At 43.0% G+C, this 25,739-nt stretch overlaps 1 protein-coding gene across 1 annotated transcript in view; it reads right to left on the bottom strand.

Moving 5' to 3' along the window:
- Positions 1 to 20,816: 20,816 nt before the first annotated feature.
- Positions 20,817 to 25,739, bottom strand: part of LOC147692079 (uncharacterized) — a 62,955-nt gene continuing 58,032 nt past the window's right edge. Inside the window, exon 2 of the mRNA XM_086936733.1 lies at positions 20,817 to 23,409. Coding sequence (XP_086792859.1) covers positions 21,319 to 23,382 — 2,064 coding nt within the window. The 5' untranslated portion in view covers positions 23,383 to 23,409 and the 3' untranslated portion in view covers positions 20,817 to 21,318. The remainder of the gene's footprint in view (positions 23,410 to 25,739) is intronic.

Genomic DNA, 25,739 nt, shown 5'->3' with positions numbered 1-25,739 from the left:
TTCAGTGCATCACCCTTCATCAGCCAGGCCAGGCTAGCTGGAATCCTGTGGTGTAGTCAGCTTGGGACCCCTTGTATGGGCATACCCTTTCCACTTAGGGTGACGTATGCAAAAGAAACAATTGATGGACGGAATGCTGGACAATGCAAACATTCACCCCAGTCACAAAGATCTGGGTAAAATCTATCATTCTTTTGCTCACCACACCACTCCAGTTTGGACCCAGCCATATGCAAATCAGACTTGACCCTGTTCCTTTTTGGACAGTCCAGCCTGAACTGCCAAGCCAGATCCTCCCTGGACTGGAAACAAGCATCCTGGGACCTGTTTCAGGGCTTCACCCTTCATCAGACAGGCTGGTTTGAATCCAGTGGTGTAGTCAGCATGAGACCCACGTCTGGGCATACCCTTCCCACTTAGGGCGGCATATGCAAAGGAAACAATTGATGGACGGAATGCTGGACAATGCAAACATTCACCCCCAGTCACAGGGATCTGGGTTGAATCCATCATTCTTTTGCTCACCAGACCACCCCAGTTTGGACCCATCTATATGCAAATTAGTCTTGACCCTGTTCCTTGTGGGAACAGTCCAGCCTGAACTGCCAAGCCAGGTCCTCCCTGGACCAGAAACATGCATCCTGGAACCGGTTTCAGGGCATCACCCTTCATCAGCCAGGATAGCTTGAATCCAGTGGTGTAGTAAGGACAGGACCCATGTCTGGGCATACCCTTCTCACATAGGGTGATCAGCAAAACACGCAAGATGATGGATGGAATGTTGCACAATGGCAACATATTCACCCCCAGTCACAGATCTGGGTTTAATCCATCGTTATTTTGCTCACCAAGCCACCCCAGTTCAGACATGGCCATATGCAAATCAGTCTTGACCCTTTGCCTCATGGGAACAGTCCAGCTCAAACTGCCAAGCCATGTCTTCCCTGAACCGGAATCAAGCATCCCAGGACCAGTTTCTGGCTATCAGCCGTCATCAGCCAGGATAGCTTGACTCCAGTAGCACATGCATCACACCACACAGAAGTCACACCTGGCATACCCTTCCCACTTAGGGCAACATATGTAAGAGAAACAATTGATTGAGAGAATGCTGGACAATGCAAACATTAACCCCCAGTCACAAGGATCTGGGTTAAATCCATTATTCTTTTGCTCACTACACAACCCCAATTTGGACCCAGCCATGTGCAAATCAGTCTTGACCCTGTTCTTTGTGGGAACAGTCCAACCCAAACTGCCAAGCCAGGTCCTCCCTGGACTGGAAGCTAGCATATCACCTTATGCAGTGGCCTTTGAAGTCCTATTAAGGTCTAGCCATTGTTACTTGATCCACGCTGCTTTTTACAAATTGCTTAACAATGGCACCCTCTTCCTATTTGTTACTAGCTCTTGGTGAGAGCATGCTCTCCATGATACTTTCCCATTTAATGTATATCAGCCATGTCTACCATTGCTGGCATGATTGCTAGAAAGTACAACTTACTTGCTCAGAAGTCAAAGTTCTATATGGAGTTGATTTGACCCATCTCTGACTCTCACAATCACCTGTCCTTTGCAATGTTTGCCTGTCTTGCTGGTCAATGTCTGACAACGGTCTCCTTTTGTACAACACCTTCCACACAATCTGCCTGTTACTATGAGGGGCGAATGCCAATGTCGGAGCTTGCTTCAGGCTCATGCAAGTTTTGACTGGTGCTTTTGATCAAATGTAATTGAACTATCCATTATTTGCTGCATCCTTACAGTGAAATTCAGTATGTAATCTTCCTAACCTCCCTTGTAAAATGATATTTAAATGTTATTTATTTGTCACCATTTTTATTTATTTATTTTATTTATTTGCTTCTATAGCGCAGGACTCGACCCCCTGAGGGGTATCTCCGCGCTTCGCATGCTTGTAGGTAAAAAAGTAGGGTCTTGGGTGCTGAGTCGTTAAGGTGTCTAAGCTTCCCTAAAGAGGTAGGTTTTAAGTGCCTTCCTGAAGGAGAGAAGATTGGTGTTATGGCGCATGTCTAAGGGGAGTTTATTCCAGAGGGAAGGTCCAACATAAGAGAGGGCACGGCCACCTTGCCTTGCCTTTTTATGAATGGAGTTTTTAGTAGGAATTGGCTGTTGGAGCGCAGAAGGCGTTCCGATTTGTGGGTTTGAAATAGCTGAGTCAGGTAATGAGGACCTGATCCAAAGAGACTTTTGTGGATGATACAGCAAATTTTAAATTTGATTCGCTGGCATACAGGCAGCCAGTGAAGCTCTTCCAGAAGGGGCCTAGATGGAGTTCTTGAAGGAACATTGAGAACCAGTCTGGCCGCAGTGTTTTGGGCCACTTGGAGTCGGTTGATTATATGTTCATTTGCTGAAATGAGGAGGCCATTGCAGTAATCCAACCGACTTATTACAAGCGCCTGGACTAAGGTCTTTCTGTAGCAATCTGATAGGTAGGGAAAAACCCTTCTCAGAAGACCAATTGTCCGTAAACAGGATCCAGTCACTAGATTCACATGGTCTTTTAGGACCAGGTTCTGGTCTATTTTTGCAGCCCTAAAGTGTTTAAAACATACTATACTGCACTGATTCCCCAAAATGTCTTTGAGGGATATTCTCCAAGCTGAGCTAAATATCAACTTCACTTACAAAGTTGGTCGGAATTAGGAAACTCCACTCTTTACAAAGCAGATAAAGTTTCCTATACTTACTTGAGGTACAGTTCATCCCTTCTGGCTTTCCAGGTGTGAAGATTTTCTCATGCGAATCACCCCAGGTAAGACATCCTCTAGCATAAAAATGGAGAGTGTGAAGGCTGGACATCCACCTACTCAGGTAACAAGCCTGGTAAGAAGGGCTCTGAGCAAAGGCCAGCTTATTTTTTTAAAGAACTTCATGAGCTTTGCATTTCATAAAAATTGGACAGTTTTGAAAAAAAGACAAAGTTGCAAGTCAGTTGACTTTACTACTTTACACTTCTCTACTTTGAATACCACCTAATTCATAGGATTTAAAGTTGAGCTTTGAAAAGTTGTTGAGTGTGCTTTACTATATACCTTAAAATAAATCATGCATTATTTCACAGAGAATCACACATTGTGTCTTTGAATATCAAAACCAGAATATTGATAGCACACAATGTTGAGGACAGAATTTTAAACTAAAAATTTCAACAGTTAAGCAAGTATACATGGTTTTACGCCTTGCTCCTCATATATGTATCTCTTCAATGTATATGTTCCTTCAAAGTATGTAGATGTGGAGTTTGGTATAGTAAATCATTCTATACTTTCTTTTTTGCACTAACCTTTAGATTTTCTGTCCTTGATATTCTTACAGCAAATATTCTGAGGATTGATGTTTATTAGTCTAAACAATCACACTAAAATTTTAAAAAAGACTGAATGCCTTAAACTTTGCATATTGAACCTTTCCCCCCGACAGGTATTTGGGAAAGAACAGACCTATAGTGCACAGCTACAATGTTTGGTCATAGCTGAGTGCCATGCCCCCTAAAAATGTACTCCTGGCTATAGGCCACTGACTTAAAAAGTAGCTTATGCAGAAATAGTACATTAAGAATGCCATCATCCAGTACGAAAAAACAAATCTCCTTAAAACATTAGCAGACATGCTCTTTCGAGCAATGAATGTGCTAATTGAAGCCTACCTCCCTGAAAACACTAACTTTAACACAAATCTCAGTGAAAGTGCTAAATCTTGCCCTGACATGTCCTTCCACCATGCACGTCTGCAAACTGCTGAATGATGACATGCTGAACAACCTTAAGATTTGTGGTTCAACTGAATTTAGTGATAAGCGATACTGAAATCCAAAGTAATAAAGATATTAGTTTGGTTTAATCTCATCACCATTTTGTTTATCAAAGGTAACAGCTGACTGTCTGGCACTGCCTAGCAGTTAAGTTGGTGAAGATCAATGCATAACCGAATTGAGCTATTCTTTTTCTTGACAATGATTACAAGTGAAAGCCATTCCGAAGCATTGATAGGTTCTATTATTCCACTGTCACACCAACCCTTTAGTATAGCTTTTGCTTCAGTGCAGGCTGATGAAGATATGTTCCTGACATGTTGCTTGTCTGTATGTGAGTTTATTTTTAGAATTATTTAATGCTTGAAATCTCTTAAGCATCCTAGTTTCTCCCAAAACATGTCTGCGTATTCATCGAGGATGGTATCCAAACTGTGTTCTTCAATGCTGAACACATAACGTGGAAGACACAGGTTTATCATCAGTCTCAGCTTTTACTATTCTAGCCATGCTACTCTAATGTTAATATTGCAATCCACACTTGGGCAGGAGCAGAAATACTTCCCATTTGCAAAAAAGGGGATCGCTCTCAAACTGGGAATTATAGGCCCATAAGCCTCATTGATTGTATACAAAAGGTATCAGCAAGGTTGGTACTAAGCAGAATTCAGGCTTGGATGGAGGAATGTGACATCCTGTCCCACCTCCAGGCAGGGTTTCGGTCTTGTACTAGTACAATTGACCAGGTGTTCAGGTTTCATCTTATGTACAACGATAGCGATGCCGGCCCCCACACTGCAGAGCTGTTCGAAGTCCTCTCTAATTTCAACATGAGTCAACTCGTCTCCTCCCCCACTCACATCAGGGGTCACATATTAGATCACATCTGGACCTATAACCTCACTCTCTCCTGTCCTGTGGTCACCCCCTGTATTTGGTCGGACCATCACTTAATCGACACAGTGATCACAGTCAGGGGACGTGTCAAAGCTCCTACCGTAGCAGGTGGGGTCGCTCGCAAATGGGGTACCCTCGATTCGCAAGGTTTTCTGTCTTCCCTGGCTGACACTCAACCTCCATTGCGCAGTAACACGACTGTCCAGGTTCTGGAAGACGACTTTTCCAGCTGGATCACAAAGGCTAGTGATCTCTATGCCCCTCTCTCCAGATTTCCCCGTTCTCGCCACAGCAAATCTCACAGGTGGTTTAATACCTCCCTGAAATCCCAGCAGCTTAAACTGTGTCAGATGGAACGCAGGTGGAGACGTTTCTACTCACCGCTCGATAGAGAAGCATACGTCGAGGCACGCAAAATATACAAAAGCGCAATCATAGCAGCGAAATCCTCATACTTCTCCGAAAGAATTTCTGTTGCCCCCAACAAGTCTAAGGAAATATTCAGAATCATGGGCGAGCTGACGTCTGACGCCAGAACCCTCCCTTCCCAGGTCCCCACCCAACAATCCTGTGATGATTTAAACAGCTTTTTCACTGAAAAGATCATTAAGATCAAGAACACCATCCCCCCTGCCCCTCCTGCCGCCTTATCTGCCCCTTCCCTTGGAAACCCATGCTCACTATCACACTTTCCCCTCCTTGATTCTCCCTCCCTCGCCAAACTTGCCTCTCGAGTCAAATCCGACTCCCCTAATGATTGCTGTCCTCCCTCCGTCTTCAGGGACATCTGCCTGGCTCTGCCGAACTGCATCTTGCCACTATTAAACACCTCCCTTGAGGCCGGCACGGTACCTAACTCCTTTAAGGAGGCTGCTTTGGTACCATTGCTGAAAAAACCCGGAGCTGATCCGGAGGACCTCGCCAACTATCGGCCTATTTCTCTCTTGCCTTATCTTTCCAAAATCTTGGAGGCACATGTCACCAGCTGCCTCTCTCAGTTCGTCGAGTGCTCCGGCTACCTTGAGCCTAATCAAGACAGCTTCAGACCTGCCCACTCTACCGAGGCTGTGATCTTAGCGGTCATGGACTCTCTCAGAAGCAATGCCGACAAAGGGTCTCATCAGGTTCTGGTCCTACTAGATCTGTCGGCAGCGTTCGACACGGTGGACCATAACATCCTTCTCCACCGTGTCGAGCAAGTCGGCATCCGGGCCTGGCCCTGGCCTGGATCAAATCTTTCTTGACAGGTAGAACCCAGGCTGTTCACCTGGGTCCTTTCACGGCTACTAGGGAATCATTCATCTGTGGAGTGACTCAGGGTTCCTCTCTGTCTCCCCTGCTTTTTAATCTTTATCTTCGCCCGCTCATCCATTCTTTGAAGAGTTGGGACATTACCGTCTTCAATTACGCAGACGACCTGCAAATCATCTTCCCTCTTAATACTCCTAACGCAGCTCTCGACTGTCAGGCAGTCATGCTACATATCCAGCAATGGATGAACCTCAATCAGCTCAAGCTGAACCCAGGGAAGACAGAGCTAATTCTTCCGGGCAACAGTTCCACCTACTGGGGCCCACAGTTCTGGCCTGCAGAGTTGGGATCCCCGCCCACCCCGGCTAAATCGGCAAAGAGCCTGGGGATTATCATAGACACAGAGCTCTCCCTCAAGACTCAGGTTGGTGCAGTCGTATCATCCTGCATGTTTCAGCTTCGGAGAATTAGGAAAGTTTCCCACCTCCTCTCGCCTGAGGCCCTGATACAAGTCCTGATTGCCCTAGCGCTCTCTCGCCTGGACGTTTCCAACTCCTTGTATCATGGCCTACCGAAATATCTGCTTCACAGGCTGCAAGTTGTGCAGAACCAGGCGGCCAGACTGGCCTACAAAATCCTGAAGTGGCAGTCCGCAAAACCACTGCTCTGCAAACTCCACTGGTTGCCGGTTGAACAGAGAGCCGCATTTAAGATCGGCTGCCTGACCTACAAAGCTGTGACTGGTACTTCTCCCGCTTTTCTTAGTTCCCTAGTGACTCCTTACCGTCCGGCACGTAACTTACGGTCCTCTCATCATCAACTCTTGACTGCTTTTCCAATCATGAAACAAAGGAGTTGTACAAAGTTACCCTGGGAAGCAACTTATAAAAGAGTCTTTCTCTCTAGGTTGGTTGGTGTAGTCGGTATACAGGGAACTAGTCAGGTCCCTTGTCGGAACTAAGAAACCTCACACAACTAATAGGCTGGATGACTTGTTTCACTTAGCCCTTGTGGTGTTGTATCATCATCGGCTTCCTGCTCCTGCGTCAAGCTGGCGCTGCAATGCCTGACGGGTAACAACAAGTGTTACACTTTTGTGGAGATCTTTTGTTCCTTGCCGTGGTTTGATACTGTGTGAGGGACTTAGAAAGGAAAAGGTAGTGAGCGTAGAGTGAGTTTTAAAAAGGGTTGGTTGATCCACTAAGTAACCTTTATTCGTGTGGTAAGCCACCCTATTAAAAAGTGCAATGAGGGGTATGGAGAACCAAAAATAGAATTAGGTTGGTCTTGGTTCAACCCTCAGGTGTGGTCAACATGTTTCATGCCCAAAAGGGCAATTCTTCAGGACCTAGTAGTGCTCATAAACTAATCAGGAGCCCGGGAAGGGCTTTAGTGTATATAGTATACAACCTGGTAGGTCTATTACTGGGGCAAGCTGGTAGTCCTGCGGTCCCGTCAGACCTAGGGAAGGAATAGAAGTATTAGATACAATCTGTTTACATTCCAATAAATTGCATGTTGCTGCCTTCCCAAGTTTAGATATGTATAACACCCGAGCATCAGTGGTATCTATGGTGCTCATTGATACACAGGTGAAAATTGTGAAGAGAGAGAGATGTTATAAGTGACTTAAGTAAATATGTGAAAACCAATTGTTTTCGGGAACATAGTGGAAAACTAACTCTAGGAGGAAGTCTGTTACTTTTGTAATACAAGGACTTCTAAGGTTAGAGCATTGTAGCTTTCACTGAGGAGCCAATTACCCCCGAGTTTGGAAGGAGAGAAATGACAATAGGCCATTGCCTAGAGAATATTGTGGCTTACCATTGTAAACCCTCAGTAGGACCACGCGGCTCGTTCCTGTGGGGCCTGCGCTTTGCGGTAGTTACCTAAGGGATGTATGAATCAGGGGTCAAATGAAGCCTGGACACTAAGAAAAACCATTGTGAAGAACTTTGTAAAAAACGTTGTAAAAAACTTAAGGGTACAGCCAGCAAGCCACATGGTGTACTGTCCCACCAGGCTGCCCCGCCCGGAAAGACATGCCGCAAGCCATGGCTCAGGACGCTGCCCGCAGGTGCCGCGTATCCACACAGGGATCGTGGGCGTGCTCAGTGTTGCCGGTAACTAATAGGCGGGGGTCCCAGGTGGTAGCGCTAGCCATCCAACAACCAGCGCCACGGGGCCAGGCAAGGGCAGCCTCCAGTAGGCTGCAGACCGGCGGAGGACCGAGACCCATATGGTCTCGCTCGGGAGGCCGACGCCCGTCAGGAATGGAGTCCTGTACCCGACCGCGAGGCTTACCTTAGAGGCGCGAGGCCACTGCCGGTCAGAACCTACCCTTTTCCAATCAAACTTAAAAAATACGGTGGCTGCAGATTTGCTCACCTGGCTCCCAAACTATGGAACCAGTTACCGTTACCGCTTAAATCTTCCAATTCCCTGCTGGAATTCAGAAAACTCCTGAAAACCAATCTCTTTACACAGTCTGGCTAGCTCCCCTCTTCTACATTCTTCAGCACCACCCAGCACCAGGAAACTTATGGTGACAGAGCGCTTTATAAAATTCCCTTAAGATAATATAAGATACTGGCGTACCATAGTACTAGGGACAGGCACCATCTATGCAGCCTTCATCGACCTTAAGTCGGCTTTCGACCTCGTTCCCCGTACCAAGATGTGGTGCCTTTTTCTAAAGTTAGGTATGCCGTTGGACATTCTGGCACTTCTAGTCAAGGTACATGCCGCTAACTATGTGCAGGTGAGATGGGATGCGCAGGGAAGTACCACCAAAGAGTTTCCTGTTGAGAAGGGGGTCAGACAGGGCACCGTTTTAGCGCCCACCCTCTTCTCACTATACATTAACGGGGTAGTGCAATATTTTGAGAACTTTCCTACGTATGCGCCGTCTCTAGCAGGGTCCAAGATCCCGTTACTCATGTTTGCAGACAACACCCTCATTCTCTCCAAGAAAAGAAAGGGCCTTCAATGCGCCCTCTTGAGATCCGAGGAGTTTTGTGAGGACCACGATCCTATTGTTAATGTGGATAAAACAAAATATATGGTCCTACACAAATACAAGAACATTGTGGGTAGAGTCGAAATGAAGGGAGGTATTCTGGAACAAACCGAGATTTTTTCATATCAAGGGGTAATTATTGATAAAAAATTAAGCTGGAAGCCCCAAATAGAATTGCTCACTGTCAAGCACGCCCAACTCTCGGTGCTCTGCTGAAGGAGCAGAGATTATCATACACCAAACCAATTGCTCCTGCACTACAAATCTATCATACCAAAATTGGCACCTCGATCTTATACTGGGCAGAGCTGTGGGGTTATGCCAATTTGGACCCTCTGGTGATGGCACAAAATAAATTCCTGAGGTCCATAATTGGCCTCCCTCAGTCCACCCCGTTATTACCTTAATATTCAGATCTGGGTTGCCATTCGATCAGGGATGTGGCACACTATAGGCCAGTTGCTTACTGGAGAAGGCTATTGGTGACCCCGGAGTTTTCACACTATGCCCTGGCTCTATTAGAAGTTAGAGAGGCTGATGTCACAAGCAACATTTTTTGGTTAAGGCGTGTTAAAACTACACTCTGTCAGATGGGGATGAGCTGCTTATGGACATCTCCTGCTGACAGTGTATTTCCAACCAAAACCGAGCTCAAGGCAGCATATTGGAACATGTTAATTATGAGGCGGTTTGCAGCTTTAACTGGCCCCTCTCTGTCCAGAGCCTTCCTTGAGAGCAAGCATGAAGTAAAGTATGAAGGTTATTGGGATCTAATTACCACCCCCAAAGATAGGAAACTGCATCACCAGTTTAGGGTGGGCTCGCTCCATACTAATGCATTTACCAGTAAATGGTGCAGCTCGAATACCACCAATTGCCCATTTTGCCCTTATTCGAATGAATCAGTGGTACATATCTTCTTTGCCTGCCCAGCGTACAGTAAACCTAGGTCCAGATGGCTGAAACCCATATGTTCAAATTTGGGGACCAGGTCTAGCAGCGAGGCATTTAGGATTCTAAAAACATCTATGGAAGAGTCCATTGTGATCGCTGTTGCAAAGTTCCTGGGATGGGTGTGGGTGATTCTTTGGAAAGAAAGGAGCCCCAGGTAAATGTTTATGCTCTGTAGTTTTAGATGAACAATTTAGCACTATGCACTTTATTGTACCGATATTGTATGACTAAAAATTGATCTGTAAACTGAAACAATGAAGTCCGGCTCCCCAGGCAGCAGTATTGCCGGGTGAATTTTTAGTGTTTTTAAGCTATTTATTGTATAATTATGAAATTTCATGGTGGTTGTTCCAATTTTAGACGATTTAGAAGATGCAAATTGGATATATTTTACCCTCACATCTATGTGTATTCTGTATCAACTTTTGTGATTTTTTTTAAATAGAATAAAAGTTCATGATTGACTGACTGGCAATCCACTACAAAGACAAAGACTTTTGTAAAAATACATTTCTCTTTAAAAGCCAGATATGCCTCAAACACTCCTTCAAGTTTAAAACTGTAGCCTTCGTAGCCTCCTGGAATGCTTCTGCTGGCTGCAAGTGGTGCTTAGCATTCAAGTTCATTATTTATAAGTGTCCTTTAAGATTAATATGCTTCTTGACCCAGTGTCTACAAGAACTCCAACATATTTTCCATTAACTTTACACAACATTTAGGTTGATACTGTCTCTCTTCCTTATTGATGATGGCTGAGTAACACAACATTTTCAATTAACTCATTTAGCAGAATCTTCCTCTAGTTCAGGTACATTCACTGTGTACACTTTTGGGGGTGAATAGTTCTGCACAATTTGTAAAAATGTCTCTTTTTTATAGCACTGACATATTTTACTCAAAGTTGGCCAATTTTTGCTGGATGCTAAGTGGAAAGTAAATTTAGAATGATAACACACTGGTTTAGCATTACAAAAATGTGAGTCCCTGTTTTTATTACTTCTGTTCAATGGATTATTAGAGGCTTCTCCTTCTCTATGAATTAGATTAACATCAGTCTGATGATTATTAGGTTTACGCAACAATTTCTCACCCTTGGTAGACCTTTCTATACTTTTATGGTTGAAATCACTTTCTCAAGGCAGGGTTTTGTGACACAAAAGCTGGGACCGGTAATAAAAATGATACCATTCCATTATGACACTCATAGATGTGTCAAAGCAATTTTTAATTTCCATTGTTTGCTTCAATAAAGACATCCCATTCAACAAGAACTACATGGTCAAAGCGTTTTCTACCTTCTACTCCCAAGCAGTTGTACATCATTGCTTGTTTTCTTGTTGTTTGTAATTAGTTCCATCAATTGCCTCTTCTTTTCAAAGCACCATTGGGTCCAACTTTTAGCAGGAAGTCCTAGAACTTTTAAGAAGGTGCAAGGCATAGCCGCTGCATTTATTACTCCTGCCAGGGCAATATCATTCCACAGTAATTAAATATGTTGTAGAGAAGAACATCCTTTGCATTAAATTAACATGTCACATGAGAGAACAATTCAAATTTGTTTAAAATTAGTATTGTACATGTAGATGAGAGGTAAAGAAAACGGACTAATTTAAATACAATGGTTTTAAAGACTTGGCTTCCTGTGATGGCCACAGTGAGTAATACACTTTTGGGAATTAAGGAGGATGAGCTCTCACACTCACCGTACTGTTCATTAGTGTAGAGTTCTCTCTCTTAGAATGTACATGGGTTGCTAGGCAAGCTGGAATGTTATGTTTGAAGCACTTGAGAGAGAGCTGAGAACTGGTAGGAGATGAAGCTGAAGGTACCTGCCCTTAACTTTAATTAAAGGACTTTTCTTGGACATATTGCCTGAACTTCATCTTTATATTGGTGACGAGGGAACCCAAGATCATCTGTGCAAGGGGCAGATTACCAGTGTACCCTTACCCTTGGATGAAATTGTTTAATATGGTAATCATCCCTACAGCGTGAGTAATCTCCAATTTAAAATTTATTAAAATCGATTGCCCATCAAGATTAACAGTGGAGGCTGTGAGCTGTGACTGTTTTATTTGGAGAAACTTAAAATAAGGTAACTGTTTTATTTTGAACAAACTTGATGGAAGTGAACTATTTTAACAAATCTCACAAGAGCCCTGTTATGCTACAATGCGTTTAATATCTCCTAATTTATCGACATTCTGAAGATTTCAACTACATACTGTTTTGTACTGCTGCATTATCAAGGGTTGTGCACTTTGCAAACTGTCAACTGCCACGTTGTTTTGCTTTTCAGTCCAGTAAGAGACTGATTTGCTGTTTCTTTGGAGGCTCAATTGTCATACTTTAAAAGAGTTTGTGTTGCAGTTTGACAAAGATCTCAGATGTCGCATTAAAAAAACAAAAAAAAGCTACATTTCATCTTAAATATCACTAAAGTGTAATATATTCCTAGTAAACAGCGAAATCGTTGGAAAAAAGCAGTGTTTCCATGTAGGATGTACATAGAGGCAGTATTTTGTCATTGCTGAAAAAGGATTGTTTTATTTCAAAGATGCTTCATTCATCAAGCGGCATTTAAGAATTGAAAATAAACTCAGAATCTTACCGATCGACTTTGAAAGCCGTGCCGAGCTCGTCACACGTTCCGACTTGGATTTTCACTGCATCATTGCTGGCTGGAATATTGTGCCCAATCTCCTAAAGAAAGCTGACTAACGCGATGCTGCGTGTCGGCCATTTTAAGAGATTGGGAAATCATATACATTCTTTACAAGGTTATCACAATTTGAAAAAATTCCATTTTTGAAGAACACAACGATGCTGTAACGCAAGGATTGAAACACTGGGACAAGGATTGATATTTGGCACTGACTGAAGTCATCCTGAAGGAGCTTTTTATTTTAATTTATTATCTTAGTTTATTTTTTATAACTAACATAATATTTCATTTACATGTGGACTCATTCAAAGTTTAGGCTGAGGAGATTGTTATTGATGATGTTTATCATTTAAATTTATTTAACAATTCAATAATCAATATTTGTTTACTATGTCTGAACAAGGGTTATCTGCACCCCCTTCTTTTCTGCCGACCCCTGGAGAGCCTGTTAGACAGTGGAAAGAATGGAAAAAATATTTTTAATATACATTTTAGCTACGGGAGCAGACTAATATGGGCCAGTACAAAAACAAGCTATATTACTACACAATTTAGGAGTAGAGGGGCGGCGCTTATATGAAAATCTCAATGAAGTTTCCCTGGGGTAGGTGATGGTCAACCTAGTAATTTATATGATATAATCATGCAGATGTTGGATTCAAGGTTTATTACTAAAATACATGTAGTTCTTGAAAGGCAAAAGTTTTTCTGTAGAGTTAAAAAAAATGGATGAAGATATAGCAACTTATGTAGCTGCTTTAAGAGGTTTAACATTAACTTGTCAGTTTGAAAAATTAGCGGATTCACTTATACGTGATCAAATAGTAAGATGTACCAATAATTGAAAAGTACATGAGAAATTTCTCATAAGGGATTCCACTTTAGAGGAAGCCATACAAATAGCTAAAGGGCTAGAACACACAGATATGTGGATTAAAGAAATGGATAAATGTACTAATTCATTGGTAGTTAAAGAATCTGATTCTAAATCTGTATCCTCCAAAAGTTCTGAAATTCATGCATCTATTGATGAAACCAAAATAAGCAAGCCTATTGTCAAATCTCAGCCTAAATCTTTGAACAAAATGGCTGATAAGGCAAATGATTCTTTTCAAGTCAATAAGTTATCAAGCCGTCTTATCAAGTGTTATCGCTGTGGTGCTCCTGATCACATTGCCTCCATCACCAAATGCATGGGTAGGAATGCCATCTGTAGATTATGCGAGAGGAGAGGTCATCTTGCTAAAGCTTGCAGGACAAAAATGCTCTCTGTGCAAGAGGTTGATGATTCATGTGAAGATATTCACGAATTGATACCGTGTTGTCATTTAGAAAGGATCTCAAAACATGGCTGTTTGGCCAATGATTCCACTGATTTCCATGCTTTTTGTTGTGCTGGGTCTTGAATAGCGCCGGGACACTCTGTTTGAGTAGCTGAGCGCTCTACAAAACACTGGGTAACATAACATAACATATTGATAACATTGTTATTTCTCAAGTTTGCTCTAATTCCAATGAGATTATGAGCACAGGCATTGACAATATTAACGCAAGGGGCACTGACAAGTTAGGGAAGCCTCATAGCATAATCAATTTAGAGTCAAAAGGTTTAGGGATGTTGATTGACTCTGGAAGCCTGTATACACTATTATTTAAAAAAATGTATTTCAAACCTTGGGGTGCATTGAGTGATGAAAAGGCTCGGGAAATTCCAGATATTAAAGCAGTAGGGTATGATGGTAAAACCATTGATATATTAGGTCTTAAGTGGAATGTGATTGAGTTTGAAAGTAACAAGGTTTATGGATGTGTATATTTAACAAAGCAAGGTTCGAACTTGTTGGGGTGGCGTCACCAAAAAGATCTGGGGATTACACTGAATCCTAACTCCCTTTGAGCCTGTAAAATCTATTACTGTGCATGATGTTGACAATTATGATTCATCAATAATGGAAAAGTATTCTGATGTCTTTTCAGATGAATTAGGAAAACGTAAAAACTTTTCTCACAAGATCATACTCAAAAGTAATGCAATACCTGTTGTACATAAGGTGAGGTCTGTACCTCATCTTATGAGGGGACCTTTGCAGGAAGAGCTTGATAAGTTGTTGAAGATGAATATAATTGAAACAATTGAGGCTTCCGAGTTGTTGGCGCCCATTGTCGTCACGCCAAAAGTTAGTTGGGATGAAGATTCGCGTATGCATCGATTGACGAGATTTGAATAGGAACATTTGGGTTGATCGCCAACCACTGCCAAACATTTCAGAAATGTTGACTGCCATGGGTGGGGGTAGTATGTTTAGCGTAATTGACATGTCTGCGGCCTACCGCCAAATAGATCTCAGTGAAGAATCGAGGCTTCTCACATCATTTGTAACACCGCTGGGGGCATTTCTCTATTGTTTGGGCTGGCATCTGCCTCAGTGGTGTTTCAAAGGGCAATGCAAAAGGTTCTCCAAGGGATAAAGGACGTCTTGTGTTTTCAAGATGATGTGCAGATTGTAGGTAGAGACAATGAACATCATCACAAAGTAATGGATGAAGTTTTATGTCGCATGCGGGAACACTGATTGACTATAAAGAAGGAAAAATGTCAATTAAGAAAATGTTGTGCGAACTATCTAGGGCATGAGAATTCTAAGTGTGGGATTAAGCCAAAGAAGAGTATTGTATCTGCAATTAGAGATGCTCCCACTCCCACAAATAAGGATCAACTTAAAACTTTCTTGGGACTGGTGGAGTATTACTCCAAATTCGTGAGGGGATTTACCGAAATTGTGGAGCCATTACGTGTATTAATGAAGTCGGGTGTGACTTTTGTGTGGTGTGATGCATGTGCTACTGGAGTCAAGCTATCCTGGCTGATGACGGCTGATAGCCAGAAACCGGTCCTGGGATGCTTGATTCCGGTTCATGGAAGACATGGCTTGGCAGTTTGAGCTGGACTGTTCCCATGAGGCAAAGGGTCAAGACTGATTTACATATGGCCATGTCTGAACTGGGGTGGCTTGGTGAGCAAAATAACGATGGATTAAACCCAGATGTGTGACTGGGGGTGAATGTTTTACCATTGTGCAACATTCCGTCCATCATCTTGTGTGTTTTGCTGTTCGCCCTATGTGATAAGGGTATGCCGAGACGTGGGTCCGGTGCTCACTAGGCCACTGGAGTCAAGCTATCCTGGCTGATGACGCCTGATAGCCAGAAACCAGTTCTAGGATGCTTGATTCCGGTCCATGGAAGACATGTCTTGGCAGTTCAGGCTGGACTGTTCCCATGAGGCAAAGGGTCAAGACTGATTTACATATGGCCATGTCTGAACTGGGGTGGCTTGGTGAGCAAAATAACGATGGATTAAACCCAGATGTGTGACTGGGGGTGAATGTTTTACCATTGTGCAACATTCCGTCCATCATCTTGTGTGTTTTGCTGTTCGCCCTATGTGATAAGGGTATGCCGAGACGTGGGTCCGGTGCTCACTAGGCCACTGGAGTCAAGCTATCCTGGCTGATGACGCCTGATAGCCAGAAACCAGTTCTAGGATGCTTGATTCCGGTCCATGGAAGACATGTCTTGGCAGTTCAGGCTGGACTGCTCCCATGAGGCACAGGGTCAAGACTGATTTGCATATGGCCATGTCTGAACTGGGGTGGCTTGGTGAGCAAAATAACGATGGATTAAACCCAGATCTGTGACTGGGGGTGAATGTTTTGCCATTGTGCAACATTCCGTTCATCATCCTGTGTGCTTTGCTGTTCACCCTATGTGAGAAGGGTATGCCCAGACGTGGGTCCCGTGCTCACTAGGCCACTGGAGTCAAGCTATCCTGGCTGATGATGGCTGATAGTCAGAGACCGGTCTTAGAATGCTTGATTCCGGTCCAGGGTAGACATGGCTTGGCAATTCGGGCTGGACTGTTCCCATGAGGCACAGGGTCAAGACTGATTTGCATGTAGCCATGTCTGAACTGGGGTGGCTTGGTGAGCAAAATAACGATGGATTAAACCCAGATCTGTGACTGAGGGGGAATGTTTTGCCATTGTGCAACATTCCATCCATCATCTTGTGTGTTTTGCTGTTCACCCTATGTGAGAAGGGTATGCCCAGACGTGGGTCCCGTGCTCACTAGGCCACTGGAGTCAAGCTATCCTGGCTGATGACGGCTGATAGCGGGAAACCAGTCCTAGGATGCTTGATTCCGGTCCAGGGAAGACATGGCTTGGCAGTTCGGGCTGGACTGTTCCCATGAGGCACAGGGTGAAGACTGATTTGCATGTGGCCATGTCTGAACTGGGGTGGCTTGGTGAGCAAAATAACGATAGATTAAACCCAGATCTGTGGCTGGGGGTGAATGTTTTGCCATTGTACAACATTCCGTCCATCATCGTGTGTGTTTTTCTGATCACCCTATGTGAGAAGGGTATGCCCAGACGTGGGTCCCGTGCTCACTAGGCCATTGGAGTCAAGGTATCCTGGCTGATTATGGCTGATAGCCAGAAACCGGTCCTAGGATGCTTAATTCCGGTCCAGGGAAGAAATGGCATGGCAGTTCGGGCTGGACTGTTCCCATGAGGCACAGGGTCAAGACTGATTTGCATATGGCCATGTCTGAACTGGGGTGGCTTGGTGAGCAAAATAATGATGGATTAAACCCAGATTTGTGACTGGGGGTGAATGTTTTGCCATTGTGCAACATTCCGTCCATCATTTTGTGTGTTTTGCTGTTCACCGCATGCCACAGGGTATTCAAGAAAGTCAAGGATGGTATCTTGTGTGCACCTAGTCTTGGACATTTTGATGTCAAAGATAATGCTTTTATCACTACTGAAGCCAGTGCAGTCGGGATTGGGGCTGTTTTGACACAAGTAAATAATAATGAAGAGAAAATTATTGCATTTGCATCCAGGAGCTGAGACATCATATTCCGTAATAGAGAAGAAAGCTCTAGCGTGCTGTTGGGGGATTAAACTTTTCAGGTACTTTGTTTGGGGCCTGCAGTTTAAACTTCGTACTGACACAAACCTCTTTAACATTTGTTTAAAGGAGGTAGGGGACTCGGAGGGAGTGTAACTCCAAGAATTTCAAGATTGATTCTATCAGTATTGGAATATAATTTTGAGGTTGAATATATGAAATGTCTCAAGAATATTTAGCAGATTGTTTGTCTAGGATGCCTATAAAGGTAAGTGAGGAAGAATGTGAAATTGAAGTTGACGATATAAAGTATAATGAGGGACAGGCTTTTGATGAGGAGGAATGGAATACAGCGATGCTGAATGACGAGGTGTTACAAAAGGTCATGCAAGGTGTATCTGGTAGTTGGGGTGACAATTTTGTTCATGACTCATTTTTCAAAGGTTACAATAAGGTTGAGTCAGAATTGAGTGTTAGAGTAGGCAAGTTATGGAGAAGAAACAAATTGGTACCGCCGTCAGAGCTTAGATCTAAGATTGTCAACATTGCTCATGAAGAACATCTCGGTAGGAACATGACTAAAAGACGTGCACGTCAATCGTTTTGTTGGCCTGGGCTAGATAAAGATGTTGAAGAAGCTGTTAAAGATTGTTATGCATGCGCCACTAGCGTTAATACTAAAATTGTACGTCAACCTCCTCTTGCATGTGTAAAATTTTCGCTACGTCCCTGGGAAAGAGTAGCATTAGATTTCCTTGGTCCTATTTCCAGATTGGGTTCAAATTGTAAGTTTCTAATGGTTTTGATCGATTACCATTCCAAATGGTTTGTTGTAGAAACTACTGACAGCATTGTAACAGAAAAAGTCATTAAGTTTCTGGATAGAGTCTTTATGAATGAGGGAATTCCTAAAATTCTTGTGTCAGACAATGGGCCTCAGTTAGTATCAAGAAGAATGCAAGATTATCTTTGTAAAATGAGTGTGAAACATGAGAGAGTTGCTATGTTCAGGCCTCAAGCCAATGGTTTGGTGGAAAGGACTAATCGTTTAATTATGGAGAATTTATAACTTTAAATTGCCAATGGGCTATCGTGGTCAGATGAGCTCAAAAAGTTGATTTGATCTTATAGAGTAATACCACATTCTGTGACCGGAGTGTCACCTTTTGTGTCCCTTAAGGGGCGTGAACCAGGAGTGAAAGAATTGCCAGGGTGGTTAAAAGACAAAGATTGTGTGTGGGTAGGCCGTGAGAGGATTGAGAAGCATGTCACTAATTACCAAGCTGGATCTGCTAATCGTTATAATTGTATGAGAGGAGTAAAATCTTCCAATATACAAGCTGGTGACTGGGTAGTGGTTAAACGCAGTGGGGTGGTGGCAAAAGGTGATAGCAAATTCTCAAAACCCACTCAAGTGAGAAGTGTGAAGAAAAATGTGGTGATGTTCGGAGATGGTTCAGTATGGAGTTTTGGTAATATTTCGAAATGTTGTGCTCCGCAGTTTCTGATGACTGATTAATTTCTTCCTTGAGTTAATTAGTCTTTGATGACAGAATATTTTCTTCCTTGAATTTTGTGAAATATGAACATTATTTTTATTTATGTATTTATTGTTATCCTTTGTATTATGGTTTTTCTTTGCACTATTGCATTATATAAATATGTAAAGGGGAAATATGTGTAGAGTTCTCTCTCTTGGAATATACATGGGTTGCTTGGCAAGCTGGAATGTTATGTTTGAAGCACTTGAGAGAGAGCTGAAAACTGGTAGGAGATGACGCTGAAGGTACCTGCTCTTAACTCTAATTAAAGTATTTTCTTGAACACATTGCCTGGACTTCATCTTTACAGTTAGCTCCTCTGCGGGGTCAGCCTTAGGCTCAGACACAGTGCTGCAGGTGCTGATAGGAAATGTGGGGCAGGCCATAGACGGGAGTCAAATGCAGCAGCAGGAGCTGGGAGGCAAAGGCTCATCAAGGCATTCCTCCCACCTCTTCAATCACCTGAGGAGCCTTGCAGATCGGAAGGCCTGGCCTATGTGGTCAGCTGAAGCTCGCCTCAAATGATTCTGCCAGCACAGCCAGAGATAAGTGGCTTTGAATAGAACATTGTGTGAGGGATCCCGCACATGTCACCAATTTTGCCTTGCATAATGGTGAGGAAGGAGGTAATTTTAATGTCCTTTATGCAGTCAAATCCAGTGACGAACTACTGTTAACCCTCTACGCACCCCCCATGAACCCTCAACTTTCTGGAACCACATGGGGCAACTCCTGTGCGCACATTCTCATTAGGAAGGAAGGACAAGAAAAGGAGCGCAAGAGAATAAGCCATGAAGACAAAATACAAGACACTGCAGCATATTACAATATTCAACAATATATCATAAAATATTTGCATATATTTCAGAAGGCATTTCTTCAGGTGGACAAAAAACAATGTTTTCTCGAGGAAAATCTATTGAAATAGAATTAATATCAGAGAAGCCGTACTCAGATGTTTACTACCAGTCTGTGATGGCTTTTTAACCCCTTCGCTGCGGCGGCAATTCCGCCGCAGCGCTAGAGGGGCGGGGGGGCCGAGCGACGCTCGCATGCTCGTAACGGAGCCGCTCCGTCACGAGCCGCGGTTGAGCTGTGCTCGTGACGGAGCGGTTCCGTCATGGCCCCGCCCGCTCAATAGAAAGCGCCGCGCAAGCGCGAAATCAGCGCCGCGCAGGCGCGGTGGCAGGGCCATGACGGAACCGCTCCGTCATGAGCACAGCTCAGCCGATGCTCATGACGGAGCGGCTCCGTCATGAGCATGGGAGGGGTTAAGACAGGTTTGCTGTTTTCCCCCAGTTTCAGCGACAAGAAAATGCACAGCCTTTGCTATGGCACAATAATTGGCATTTTCAAAGTAGGAGAATTTTAGAACAAACATTTCCATTGTTATTGCAAATGTGTACTGTCATGCGCTTTACATTACACCTTGCACCGTATTATTAATTGTCTCATAAAATATGCCCTTTATGTATTGTGTACTTTAGGAACGCTCCCTTTATTTTCTTTGGGACATGCAGGCTGCATGCTTCTTAGCAGGAAACATGCCCCACAGCTGTTTTTTAAATGTATTCTGATGTATGCTTGGCTGTCCATTTCTCGTCCCTTTCTTTAAAAAGCTATTTGAAAATGTATCTGTTTTTATATTTTTAAACTGTAATTTTGACAATGTTTTTACTTTTTGTACACTTTGATGGTTTTGTACAAATAAACCGAATAAAGTTATTTGAAATACACCTTGCACCTTCTATTTTCAACTGCACTCTTCACCCACCAAAGCCACTCTTTCGATCTTTAATGGGTTTTATTGGCTTTTGAAATAGTCAAGGAAGAAATTAGCAAATGTAGTAACATAAATGGGAATAAATTGTCAAGCACCTTGCATAAATAATTCGCCTTTTCCCATTGAATGTTAAAGGAATATCAAATGACACACCAATTGAGCAGATGCAACTGTACGTATTATAAAAAAGCCGTTCAAACTTCCTGATGCACATACATGGCAGGTAGTAAGCTGTCTATTAACAAAAATGCAGGGTATGCTCTTTATTTTATCACAGACATGGTTGAAAACCTACACATGAGGAAAATATGCCAGGGAAGAGTAGAAGCATGAGAATAAGCCGCCCACATATTATTAAGAAAACAATTCACCTACAAATCTGAATGTTATAAATTAAAATCAAATCAGTGAGTCATAATATATAGCTGGAAATATGGCACAAACAATCAATGGGGCTAGAAGTTCAAGCGAAATGAACTAAAGTGGGTATGCGTACCTCTCCTTCATTCATTTTCAAAAGCCAACTACAATAAAAGCTATTCCCAAGAGGATTTGGATCACAGTGTTCCCGTGGGTACCTCCAGACATTAGTGCCTGCTGAGCTATATCCTCTGAATGGCAGCTGATATTGCCAGTGATGTGCTTGGGGTTCTTGGATACCCACGTGAGCAGGTAACTGATGTCCCTGCAGGTACAGTCCCATGGGTTCCCAGACAGATTAGCTGAGCGCAGGTTGATCATAGGCTCCAAAATGTCTTTGGGGAGGCAGTGGAGCTTGTTGAAACTAATGGACAAGGTTTTGAGCTGATCCAGTCTCTGAAAGACATTGGAAGACAAGGTGGCTAGGTTGTTACTGTCCAAATAGAGCTCTCTTAGGCTTTTCTGTGACAAGAATACATTGGCTGGCAGATTCGTTAGTGCATTGTGTTGTAGCAACAATTTGCTGATGTTCACGAGTCCCGCAAATAATGTGGAAGGTAAGAAGGATACCTGGTTGAAGCCCAGATCCAAGTATCGAAGACCATGCAAGAATCTGAATGTATTATCTTCTAAACTTGAAAGTTTGTTATTACTTATGTAAAGTACCTTGAGATTTTTTAGGTTTCTGAAGATCCCTTGTGGCAGATACACTATTTGGTTAGCATGTAAGTACAATTCCACCAGGTTCTGTAGATTCCGGAAGACACTGGATGAAAGAGTTTTAATTTGGTTGTGATTAAGCCAAAGAACACGCAGCTCCTTCAGCTGGTGGAATGCACCGTCAGACATGTTGTTAATCCTGTTCTCTTCCAGATGCAGTATTCTGAGCTTCTCTACGAAGCAGAAAGAGGCAGTCTGCAGGGTCACCAAATGGTTGTTATTTAAACGCAGCACTCTAATTCTCCCAAGATTCCTAAAAGGTCCTGCTAGTAGGCTGCAGCCAGCACTATTGTTCATGTGCAATTCTTTCACCGCCATTTGGGTGTCGCCAACATCATCATGGAGATAGGTTAGGTTGTTATGATTTAGTTCTAGTTCCTGGAGGTTCACCAAGTTATGTAAAATCTGTTCAGTTAATTCTTGCAAATTGTTGTAGCTAAGGCCCAGTCTAGTAAGGCGGATGAGTCTCACAAAGACTTCATTAGGAAGGGTTGTGAGCAGGTTGAAGCTCAGATCCAGTTGCTCAAGATTAGCCAGATCTCTGAGGGCATCTTTTGAGACAGTGCTAATGAGGTTATGGCTAATGTCGAGTATTTGAAGGGATGAAAGTCTGGAGAAGGCATCATCTGGGAGAAATGTCATCTTGTTGGTATGTAAAATTAGGTGCTTGAGCAGTGGGAGTTTGGCAAGTGCATTTGCCGGAAATAAGGTGAAATGGTTGTAGCTCAGATCCAGTAAGGAGAGTTGACTTGTACCTGAGAAACTGTTATTTGGCAGAACTGAAAGATGGTTGTGCTGGAGGTACATCTTCTTCAGATCTTTTAAGTTGCTGAACACTCCTGGTGCAATTTGCGAGAGCTCATTAGAACTTAGATACAGAGTGTGTACTTGTTCTAGTCCATCCATTGCACCAAGTAGAAGACCATGGATATGATTTGCATTAAGAAGGAGGCTTGTCAGTTTTGTTAGTCCCAAGAATGCCCCAGGAGAAAGAGTAGAGATGCTGTTGGCACTGAGGTCTAAGACTCCCATGTTTTCTAGGTTTCTAAACTGGTTTTCTTGTATGTGGCGGATTTTGTTTCCTCTAAGGTTCAATTCGAGTAGACTGCTGGCACCTTGCAAAGCTTCTGATGGGACAGTATCAAGCATGTTATTACTGAGATCAATCACCTGAAGATGCTCCAAGACTGAGCTGTCTTTACTCAAGGACTTTGCTTTGAAATCTTCTCTGTGGAGCATCGTGATGTTGTTATTCTGGAGGTAAAGTTCGAGAATACCATCTGGCAATAGACTTGGGAACTTCTGTAGCTGTTTACCACTGCACCAGACAGTGCTTTCAGTCTGGCACTGACATGGTACCGGGCAATCAGTTTTTAAACTTTGTATCCTAGACAAGTTCATTAAAAGGAGGCAGCTGATGACGGGAAGTGACTGCATTTTCTGTCTCTAACAAGACGTGACCAACTGAAAAATAAAACCATACGTTAGTTCAAGAGGAATTTGAGAAGTCACTAATCATTCTAAAAAGCAATCCCCCTGTATCATAATGATTTGCTAGCTTGGTGTGTTGCTGTATAATTCCCCAGACATTTGCCTTTCTTCTTCTCGGTTGATTCCAATATTAGGCAGATACCATTTTCTACAGGTAGGGCATATCATTCATTGAGAAAATAAATTCTGTAACTATCATGAAAGGAAATTACGGGGCATATTAACAAGCACGGCGTTTACATTATCACCGTTTTAGCGGCACAGAACTGCCGCTAAAGCAGCTATAATGGGTTTGATAGTATGCCGTAGAGAATTTCCATAGAAGCCCATGTTCTGGTGTTAACATGGGTTTCTATGGGAATTCACAAGGGCGTATTATCAAGCCCATTATCGCCGCTTTAGCAGCAGTTTTCTGCCGCTAAAACTGCGATAATGTTAACGCCATTTCTTGATAATATGCCCCTACATCACTGAAATGTTGTTATTTTACCGCGTCTCAGCTGTATAACAGTTTCAGAAGGAAATAATTAGCTTAAAAAATGTAGGCTGTCTGCCTGTTGGCTGGAACCCATACAAGTAAATTACGGCATTGAAAAACACTATAAACTAAAACCAACCACAGAAAAATCTTAATAGAAGAATGTGTGTGCTTTCTGGTGTTGACATAATATAGACTTGGCTTCCGGTAAAGAAGTGAATCTTCTTAGAAATTAGACCGGTGAGTTCTATAGTAGTAGCTAGTGCACATTTACTGCAATTTAATTGCAAGATGAAAGTTTGACTCGCAGCACAGTGGATGAGGTTTCCCTTCTACGTGGGGTTTTTTAGGGCCTCATTTATGGGGTTTTGGCATAGAGCAGTGCAGCAAGTGACCTTGCTGCGGTGCCCTAGTCAAAGTGAAAAGGCAGGAATGCACCATATTTCTCCAATATGGTGCATACCTGTCCTTTCCCCCAGTGCTGGTGCTGTTTCGGCAGCCTAGTGCCAATGCTGGCCTCCATTCACCATGGTGCACAGAGGTCTGTGTTGTTGGCGGGATTGTTTTTGTGTAGAAAGGAACACCTTCCTGCACAAAACAATCCTGAGAGGCGTTTTCCTCTTTCTATGGGTGCTGCAGAATATAGTTATTTCTCCTCTTTATGCCTTGCTTCAGGAGGAGTAAGGTTTGGTGCATCCCCAGGTTTACATGGTTTTGTAAATCTGGGAAACCGTCAAAATTCATGGGTGTTGCATGGGAACACCCACCGCAACGCCTATGGACCGCCTCCCAAGCACAGAGTAATGCAACACAGCGCTGCCTTGCATTACTCCATATATGTGAGGCCATTCAAAACGCGCAAAGTGACTTTGCATGCCCTCATAGATATGATTTGAAAATTGTGCGACCGGAATATTCACAAAAATTGACGCTCCTGCAGCGCAAGGGGCTCAAAAAAATGCCTCTTAGTCTCTCTTGTAACAGGCAGGGGAGAGTCAATCTGATTCACAGGTGTGGACTCTCGAAGTGTATTTTTTGGGTTTACATTTGTAAATCTGGCATTTAGTCTAAAGAACAAATAATTGGTGAAATGGCTGGCCCGTCAGGCAACAGATTAGATGATGCCAGCACATTGGCAAAATACATGGGTACTCTAATAACATGCATTCACGTGCTGGCAAGTCACACCATTAATGCAGACAAGATGTGCCTAATGTGGTGCCTCAACAGGCTATTTCTGTGAACCAGCTTAAGAGGGTGTTAGAACCTGGGATGTCACGTCACCTAGGGTAGCCTGGCCTAGGGGCAAGACCTACAATTCTAGAGGCACAGTGTAAAGGTTGCAGACCACCCAGCAGTAAATCCACGCAATACACTTAAAAAGGACACTACACCAATTGGTTAGGAAAATAAGTACTTGTTTATAAAAATAATATACTCTTGGTTCTAGAATTTACAGTTCAATGTAATGCATTCTGTCAGGGAAAATCATCAGTACGTTTAGAATTGCCAAATAATGTCAAAAACACAGTACTCTTAAATTAACATCACATTACATTAAGATGACTTATAATCAGTAGCTCTACCTTCAGGGTTGTTAACTTATTTCAATATTTATACATTCAAACAGTCCCCAACATTGACTTGATTTGACGGCAATGAAGAGTTTCAGTTTATCCAGAAGTTTAGTTAGAGATCAGCAATCTCCATGAGGAATTTATTCCTTCACTGAACCAGCAGGTTCCTTTGTGCTACTCCCCAACCTGTATTAATCAGGGCTGAAAACGACCAGTGCCTTATTTGCTCCACTGTAGGCACTAGCGCC

The sequence above is a fragment of the Lissotriton vulgaris genome, chromosome 9 (genome assembly GCF_964263255.1).
Source record: "Lissotriton vulgaris chromosome 9, aLisVul1.2, whole genome shotgun sequence".
In the NCBI taxonomy this organism is placed as follows: Eukaryota; Metazoa; Chordata; class Amphibia; order Caudata; family Salamandridae; genus Lissotriton; species Lissotriton vulgaris.
The sequence above is the reverse complement of the archived record's forward strand: the minus strand, read 5'-3'. Positions and strand labels throughout refer to the sequence as shown.